Source organism: Ursus americanus, chromosome 26 (genome assembly GCF_024610735.1).
Source record: "Ursus americanus isolate L20-20 chromosome 26, mUrsAme1.1.p, whole genome shotgun sequence".
Taxonomy (NCBI): domain Eukaryota; kingdom Metazoa; phylum Chordata; class Mammalia; order Carnivora; family Ursidae; genus Ursus; species Ursus americanus.
In genome coordinates, this window is record NC_142152.1 from 43,518,382 (window position 1) to 43,527,675 (window position 9,294).

The window sequence follows — 9,294 nt, forward strand, 5'->3', positions numbered from 1 at the left end:
GGAGGGGCGGAGAAAGGCGCGATTGACGTGGCACGCGGGCCAATCACGAGCGAGCTCGGCCGCGCCTCGGGCTAATGAGCGGCGTGGCCTGGCGCGGGGGGCGGGCACTGGGGCCGAGGGTAGCTTGAGCGCGGCGGCGGCGTTGTTCAGTCAGAGCGAGAACATTCCAGAGGTGAGTCCGGTGGAGGGGCGACGGCCCCGCGCCCCCTCCCCAGTCCTCCCCGCCCCCTCGACCGCCGCGGGCCGCTGGCTGGCGGGGAAGGCGCCCCGACGCCCGCGGCTCACGGCGCCGTCTCTCCGCGCCAGGTCGCCAGGCCCCGGGCGCTGAAGGGTGTGGACCCCGGACGTCGCTGGGACAGCCCCTCCCCGCTGCTCGGCGGCGCCTGGCCCGGCCGCTGCTCGCTGCGCTGCTCCGCCGCCTCCGCCGCCCCTCCTCGGACTCGGGTTCACACGCGCCTCACTTCATCCCAGTCCCGGGCGAGCAGCGTTGGGTTTATGTCTTTATTTGACGAAAACGGTGAGTCCGCGGGCGGGCCGGCGGGGAGATGGCGGCCGCACAAGATGGCGGCGCGCCGCGTGACCCGCGCGCGCGTGTGGCGCAGTTCGAGCGGGCGGGCCCCGCGCCCCCGCCGCCCTGCCCTCCGCCCCGGGCCCCGGCCCCCGCCCCTCACCGCCTCTCCTTACCCCCCTCCCGCCCCCTCCGCCCGGCCCCCTCCCCCGCCGGGCCCCCGCCCCTCCCCCGCCCCGCGGGAGCGCGCCGCGCGGGCTGACTCAGGCCCTATTGCTGCATTCATGAGTCATCGCTCGCTCGGGGGCGGGGGCGGTCCGGGCCGGCGCCCCTCGGCCGCTTTCGTTTTCCCGGCGCGCCGATGCCGGGCGGCGCGCATGGCGGGGTCGCTGCTCCGGGCGGAGCGGCCGGTGGCCATGGGCACCGGAGCGAAGGTTGACTGCGTCTGCGTAGAGCGGGGACGGGGAGGAGCGGTGGCAGTCGCGCTCGGTCGTTGCCTCGCGGCCCGTGCACACTCCCGCGAGACCGCGTGTCCTGGGTTAGGGTTTTTTCCGAGGGAGCCCTGGGTGCTGAACAAGGAGTCCAGGGCCTCCGGATTCAGAGGGGAGGCTGACAGGGCCGGGGGTGGGGGTGGGGGCTGAGTCTGAAGTTTTTCCGTCACCCTAGCCTGGTCGGCGGCGGAGAGATCTTGCGTTAGCGTTAGTCTTTTCAGCAGTTGTTGAAATGGCCGCTCCACCGAAGCGAACCTTTGACGGGTTGAGGCTCTGGGCTTCGGTGTAAACCCCCAACAGCTGAGGCAGTGCAGTTGGTCGTTGGAAGTGTGGCGGCTCCCAGCCGGAGGCCCTTTATGTGGCGACAGGTGTTCTCTGTTAGAGGAGAATGTTAGCTGCTCCTCGCGTGAATGGGGGTGCTTCGTGATGTAGCTGAATGAGGCACGTTTCACCGGGAGGTGAAGAAGGGAGGCTTCTGCGGGAATCAGCTAAACGTGGGGGGGTTGTATGTGCTTTTCCTTTCTCTTTCAGAGCTGTTGCGCAGCCATTGGTACCTGTATTGGGGAAACATAGCATACAAGCAAGAAGCCTACAGCCTCAGTGGCGAAAATTTTTTCATGTCAGAGACCGAGAACTCTTGCAGTCGTTTATGTCATCCCTTCTTCTCCAGACAGAAGATACCAAAAAGTTGCAATCAAAGATCTCTTCATCTTATTGATAAAGCCACTAATAAGCCAAAATGTCTGTCAATGTCAACCGCAGTGTGTCAGACCAGTTCTATCGCTACAAGATGCCCCGTCTGATTGCCAAGGTAATACTAATCTTCGTTTTAGTTTTGAGGCCTAAGCTCTTCTAGATTTTTAAAGATTGCATCTTTGGGGTAGAGAATGCAAAATTAAAGTTATTTTTTTCTTTAGGTTGAGGGCAAAGGAAATGGTATCAAGACAGTTATAGTCAACATGGTTGACGTTGCAAAGGCGCTTAATCGGCCTCCAACGTGTAAGTAATGCGTCTTAAGGGGTGTATGAAAAAGCATAGTATCTGTGGTCATGACAAACTTCGGAACTGTGTGTTTTGATTGAGTTGTATCCTAGTTTCAGGGTTAAGTGGAGTCTTGGGCTTGAAAACCAAATGATTTATGAGTTGCTATTGGTAAACAAAACTACTCAAGCAACACATATTTTAACCCAGTAAAAAAGTATAAGGGAGTGATATTTGTACATGGGTGAGTGAGTAGCCAAAGATTTCGTTAAAAATCTTCCCTCTCCCCTCCTTCCCCCTCCCAATAGATCCCACCAAATATTTTGGTTGTGAGCTGGGAGCACAGACCCAGTTTGATGTTAAGAATGACCGTTACATTGTCAATGGATCTCATGAGGCGAATAAGCTGCAAGACATGTTGGATGGATTCATTAAAAAATTTGTTCTCTGTCCTGAGTGTGAGAATCCTGAAACAGAGCTGGTGAGTCTTTTGAGGAAAAGCTACACATCTGCTTTTGTGATCCATCCTTTGATATCACAAAATATATGTTCCTGAGAAGGCAGGGCAAACTTAATTGGAAATAAAATGTAAAGCAGCAAATTTTTTAGGTAGTTTATACTGGCTTTTTTAAGTAGATCATTTTGTGGAAAAATAGTTTTATATATTAAGCTGGAGTTACAGTTAGATGTTTTAATAATGCTTTGTTGTTTATAAAAATTTTATTGCAGGCCATAGATGACATATTTGTTTTTACTCCCTTTTTTTGGCAGCATGTCAATCCAAAGAAGCAAACAATAGGTAATTCTTGTAAAGCCTGTGGCTATCGAGGCATGCTTGACACACATCATAAACTCTGCACGTTCATTCTCAAAAACCCACCTGGTAAGTCTTAATGATGAACTTGTAAGATGTTACTGTAAAGCAGTTGGTTATTGGAAACAAAATGGAAGTTTATTTTGCTGCTGTGAAACTAGAATATAAGGAATTTCCCATCGTTGTGCCTTCTTCTGTTGTATCTGTGACTTTGAAAGATGTGCCATTTAGGGTGAAAAGAACAGGTTGCCACTTCAACTCTGCTATGTTGTCGATTTTTAAGACCTGTCCTTTTAGAATAGGTGAAATAGATCATTGTAAAACAGGGGTGCCTGGGTGGCTCCTTTGGCTGGGGTCATGATCCAGGTCCCGGGTGTTCGAGCCCCGCATCAGGCTCCCTGGACAGGGAGTCTCCTTCTCCCTCTCTCTCAGATAAATCTTTTTTTAAAAAAATATTGTGGGATTCCAACAAAGGATCTGCTTTTGGAATACTGTGTTGTGAACCCTTGGTCCTGGCTCATTAAGCCCAAGTGGCTTTAGAACATTGCAAGCAACACTCTGTGGCAGATGATGGAAGTTGTCTGACACAATTTGAGCTTGCTATAGCAATAAAGTCTAACCTATTCCAGTGTTCTCCTCCATGAGACCAACTGTTATATAGACTTAAACAGTGTAAACAGTTCTGGGCTAAAGTGTAGTTGAGATGTGCTCTTATTCGAGTTCATGGGGGACAAGAGGGTCAGGAGTGCCAACCTTCATTAACCACCTCATCTTCTGAGATATCACTTACTCTTACTGAACAGTTAAAGACGTTCCATCCTTACCCTGAGTTTTTTATATAGGAAATGATAGTGGATGAATCCTCCAGAATTACAAGTAGCATTGTGTTTGTGTATGATTTTCTGAGGGAAGGTTCCAAAGCAAAAGGAGGCAAGGGATTTAAACATTCATGAGAGACCGTGGAGGTGTACTATAAACTGTAGTATTGAACTTTTACTTTGTTTTGTTGTAGAGAATAGTGATAGTGGTACAGGGAAGAAAGAAAAGGAAAAGAAAAACCGGAAGGGCAAAGACAAGGAAAATGGTTCTGTGTCCAGCAGTGAGACACCACCACCCCCACCCCCAAATGAGATCAGTCCTCCTCCACATGCTGCGGTGAGTGTAGGGGTGAAGGTGTGGTGGGTGAAGTATTATACCTGGTTGATCAAGGCATAAATAAGGAAACTCGTTTTCATTTTAACATTGCAATAGTATCTTGGGTTCCTGGTTCTATGTGGTTGATTAAGGTAGGTCCAATTTATTTTTGTGGAATATGAACTTAATACCATTAATATGACGAGAAACCTGGAGCATTTTTTGCATTTTTAAGGCATTTGACTAAGCATACTTGTTCTTGACAGGAAGAAGAGGAGGATGATGATTGGGGGGAGGATACAACTGAGGAAGCTCAAAGACGAAGAATGGATGAAATCAGTGATCATGCGAAAGTTCTGACACTCAGTGATGATTTGGAAAGGACTGTTGAAGAGCGGGTCAATATTCTGTTTGATTTTGTTAAGGTAAAATAATTTGGTTCAAGAGCAGTTAAACATTTTCTTGATCAGTTTCAAGCCTGGGGTTTTTGTTAAGGTATCTTATTACTTTATGCTGGTTACCTGGCACATAACTTTTTCTCGTGCTATTTTTTTTTTTTTTTTGGTTTTTTTTTTGAAAGATTTTATTTATTTGACAGAGATAGAGACAGCCAGCGAGAGAGGAACACAAGCAGGGGGAGTGGGAGAGGAAGAAGCAGGCTCATAGCGGAGGAGCCTGACGTGGGGCTCGATCCCATAACGCCGGGATCACGCCCTGAGCCGAAGGCAGGCGCTTAACCGCTGTGCCACCCAGGCGCCCCTCTCGTGCTATTTTTTGGATACTCAAACCCCAGGCTTATTTAACTTGCTGTTTAAATATTTCCTGAGGTGTACAGTACTTCCAGGTACTGTGTTTGGCGAATGCCTATCATTGAAAAATTCTGAAACTGTAATAAGGTAGGAAAAAAAGTCCTTGAAAGTGGGGACTAGCATCTCTAGAGCAAAATGTGTCTCCATTTCACTGAATTGTCCCTTTCCATTTGCAGAAAAAGAAAGAAGAAGGTATTATTGACTCATCAGACAAAGAAATTGTTGCTGAAGCAGAAAGATTGGATGTAAAAGCCATGGGCCCTCTTGTTCTGACTGAAGTTCTTTTTAATGAGAAGATTAGAGAACAAATTAAGAAATACAGGCGCCATTTCCTACGAGTAAGCAAATTATTTTAGGTTCATAAATGAGATTAGAGCTCTGTGACCCTGGGAACAGGTTCTCTGTCATCCTAAAACTAGAGATAATTGACCTACCTTGCCAAGCACGGGAGTATTTGGAAAATGTCTTGTATAGTCTTTCATGGATGAAGTAATACATAGATTTTTATGCGTTGACCTTTTGAGCTACTGTTTAAGGCCATAGTCTTAAGGAACAATCTTGAGACAATGAGTATACTTATTTGAAATTTCTTTAAAAGCTTGTTAATGCCAACACATTTATTTTCAGTTTTGTCACAACAACAAAAAAGCTCAACGGTACCTTCTTCATGGTTTGGAGTGTGTGGTAGCAATGCATCAAGCTCAGCTCATTTCCAAGATTCCCCATATCTTGAAGGAGATGTATGATGCAGATCTGTTGGAAGAAGAAGTCATCATCAGCTGGTCAGAAAAGGTGCGGAATAGATAGCTTACAAACAGCCTCTAGGATCAGAAGTATTATTGAGACAGTAGTTGGGGCAATTTAGGAAGAGGTAACTTCTGATACTTGGGTTTCTTCTACATTGAAATGCAGTCCCTGGTATAACCTGTAGGTGATTCCCAACTTTTTAGTAATAATGGAAGAAAATATTTAGACTCTTCATTACTTGTTTGTATCTGTTGAGTCAAAATTAGGATATGACCCAGTCCCTTCAAAGAGCTCAGTGTAGGCAGTTACATAAATTAATTTTTAGATTTCTCCAACTGAGGAAATTTATTGAACATTTTTTAGGCCTCTAAGAAATATGTCTCAAAAGATCTTGCCAAAGAGATTCGTGTCAAAGCAGAACCATTTATAAAATGGTTAAAGGAAGCAGAGGAGGAATCTTCTGGTGGTGAAGAAGATGATGAAGATGAGAACATTGAGGTAAAATTTGTTAGGGTTTGGGTTTATAAAATGATAATTCGGTAATTTAAAATTTTTAGATACAGCAAAACGTGGTCTCAATAATTTGGGAAATTTTCATATTAATGTAAAGGGTTGGGGAAATCTCTGCCCCTAGACTTAATTGCAAATAGACATACGAATCCTCAAAGGAGTGTTCAATTAACGGCAGGTTGAGTATACAGGTGCTAGTTGTCCATAAAAATTAAGATGCTATCAGGCTGAGCAAGAACTTAGTTTTCAAATAACAAAAAGTTTTTGTGCAGAATGATGGCTTTGGGGCACCTGGGTGGCTCAGTTGGTTAAGCATCCTACTCTACATTTCTGCTCAGGTCATGATCTCAGGGTTTTGAGATCAAGTCCTGCGTGAAAACTGTGAAGCCTCCTTGGGATTCTCTGCCTCTACTGCCGCTCCCCCCCATGCCCACACACTTTTTCAAAAAAAGTGATGCCTGTGTCTGGGTAGTTTTTCCTCCCTTGTTGACCATTAATTTGTATTACTATTTTTATAAATAGGTTTATTGGGATAAAGATTTACAATCAAAAATTGTTTTGTCAGGTGGTGTATTCGAAGACTGCCAGTGTACCTAAAGTCGAAGCTGTGAAGTCTGACAACAAGGATGATGACATTGATATTGATGCCATTTAAAGGGGTGGGTGCAGCCCAGCTTAACAGTGTAATGCTGCGAATCTTTCTGCATCATCAGCCAGAAGTGCAACATGTATGTGCAAAAGCTAAAATGGCTTAACATCATGCTACACTTTCTACTAAAAATGTATTGCTGTGAGTGGTCTGTAATTAAGCCCAACAAGACATCTAGGGAGTCCATACACATATCAGTGAGCAGATATAGTTTGCTTATTTATAGCATGTTTCTTTTTGAAAAATTAGTGGTGGACACATTTGGATCACATTTATACAGTTAAATAAAGATTTGATTTTGGTCATTCTTCAGATTTTGGCTCTGAATGACTTAAGCTGAAATGGCTCCTTTTTAAGATACTGCACCATCATTAACCTGATAGGATTTTTGGAGCCTGTTAGATTTTGTTAGATGCGGAGACTGTAAAGATGTCTTCAGCAGAATGTAAACATAAGCTTACTTGTAATTATCTTAATCAGCCATTGAGAAATACAGTACTTGGGACTGTTCAGTCTCTCAAATTGGCATCTGGTGGTGTACATTCTTCCCATGCCAAGGTGGACTGATAATCAAATGGCAGTGCAACATCTTTATCTTGCTGAGAAGTAAAAATGACCTGAGTGTCCTATAAATAATTTTAAGAGCAGGTTTTGAAACTTGAATTGTGTTTTTTCAGTTCGTGTATACTTACCCCAAATTGTAGTCTTTGGAGTCATGTGCATTGCACGTTGGATGAGCCAGGGGAATTACTACATTAACAAATAAGCATTTTATGTGTATGTAGCTGTTGCTTTGTACTGACTGAGAAAATTCTGAAACTAGGGTGTGATTATATAGTAAGCTATGATTTTATTTGGGGGAAGCAGGAAAAGGTGCACTTAATCTCTAACAAAAACTGGGCATAATTTTTCAACTTTTATTATGATTTAGTTACAGTTTCAAAATGTTAAAGGCATACGGTATCTTTTGTTCATTGTGGATTTCCTCCTGATAATATGGTTTGTTCTTTAATGCCTTGTATACGTGGATACTTTAGTTTATGCTTTTTAGGTTTTGGTTGCTATCTTGCCAAAATAAGTGTTACTGTGTCTCAGACTTGATTCCCCCCCCCCACCCAATGTCTTATTTAAAAAAAAAAAAAAAAGCTAAAAGCATACTTCAAGTTAAAGCCTATATTTTGGTGTAAGACTTAAGGTGTTTTTTATTTCACATTGAATATAGCCAACACCCAAGAAGCCTGATCATGGCCACTGAATGCAGGCAACTGGGCCTGACCCCAGCCTATCCTGAGGTTTAGATTAGGAAATAACTTGCGAATTCTTCGCTCATTTAGCTGATCTAAACTCGCTTGATATGGGTTATGGCTATATCTGAGAAATCATCTTCAAGGGAAAAACTGGTTGCATTTATTCTATTCCACAAGTACACTGGGAATCAACAATCCAAAGGGTTAATTTTGTTGGAAGCACTGTCTTACATCATTCACCCTTTTGTGTGTGTGTGATCCATTTTCACAGATTATAATGAGACCTTAATAAATGTAAGAATTTTTCACATTGGAAATTACACAAACATTTGATACAATAAAACCTTGTTAGCTTGATATTTCAAGAAGGTAAAATCAAGTAATCTTACTGGAGACCTACAAATTGGTACCCCTCACTTTAATCGATTTTGATGAGTGAAGCAGAAGCACCTACCTGGAGGGAATGTGCTTTGTCACACCAAAGAGATGAAGTTTTTACAAATTTACATCTCATTTAGGTTTCAAATTCTTTGCCATAGGCCAATTTGCTTTCATCATCTGAAATTCTATAGGAGATAGTGGTGACCTAAGCCAAGTTGCATGCAACATAATATCAAGCTAATGGGGTTCTGTTATAGTTGGGGGTTTTGGGGTTTTTTTTGTTTTTTGTTTTCCTTTAACCTGAAGGAAAACCTGTTTGGGGCTTCTAAACACTAAAGAGAAAATTTTGGCTTAGACTAGTATTCAGTCTGGTGCCAAACTTCCAATGGAATTCAAATCCACATAATAGAAGTTTTATCCATAGAGGCTATCCTAATAAATTAATCCTTCACTTTGATCTATTCAATGGTCTTAAAATTTCCTGTTTCAAACAGCTACATTACTTGATTAAAACAATGTTAAAATTATAATTTGTCTCTGCTTTAATATTAAAATTACTCTAGATTCTTATAAGATTGAAGCATTACACTCTGCCGTGTTTTGTAGCTGCTGCTTTGGATTTGTATTGGGATGTTTCCTTCCGTGGTTGCCAGCCCCACTCACAAAAACGGATGCTGCTCATTACTGTGGGTTAGTGACTTTCCTTAGGTCTTGTATTCTTGTTCTGTAACTCTGATTACAACCTGAAAATGTCGGCCTTAATCTTGAGTTCTTGAAATCTTGATGGGTGCTTACTTCAGGGAATTGAGATGTTAGGTACATAGTTTTCTGGTTAAGAAAGAGAAGTAGAGGAGATTGCTTTCCAAACAAGGTCTTTCCTGAAATTAATAAACCTACAGGTCTAAAGGTTGGGGAAGGGAAAGGGGTGTAACGTGTAGTGCTCAATGCTTTACTTGTCAGGCTGTGTTGGAATTGCCCCCACTGTTTACTCCAGTGCACTAAGCACTGAGTAAAAGCCTTTGA

At 43.7% G+C, this 9,294-nt stretch overlaps 1 protein-coding gene and 1 non-coding gene across 2 annotated transcripts; both read left to right on the top strand.

Annotated features, from left to right (window-relative positions):
* The first annotated feature begins 36 nt into the window (after window positions 1–36).
* Window positions 37–8,801, top strand: EIF5 (eukaryotic translation initiation factor 5). Its single transcript, XM_045777158.2, has 12 exons — window positions 37–172; window positions 307–517; window positions 1,531–1,810; window positions 1,917–1,998; window positions 2,289–2,461; window positions 2,752–2,863; window positions 3,807–3,949; window positions 4,195–4,353; window positions 4,914–5,075; window positions 5,365–5,529; window positions 5,848–5,982; window positions 6,560–8,801. The coding sequence occupies exons 3-12, from the start codon at window positions 1,739–1,741 to the stop codon at window positions 6,647–6,649; spliced, it is 1,293 nt and encodes a 430-aa protein (XP_045633114.1). The 5' UTR covers window positions 37–172; window positions 307–517; window positions 1,531–1,738; the 3' UTR covers window positions 6,650–8,801.
* On the top strand, window positions 3,343–3,466 carry LOC123779272 (small nucleolar RNA SNORA28). The gene has a single exon (XR_006776155.1). It is a non-coding gene; the product is annotated as a small nucleolar RNA SNORA28 (small nucleolar RNA).
* Window positions 8,802–9,294: the final 493 nt, after the last annotated feature.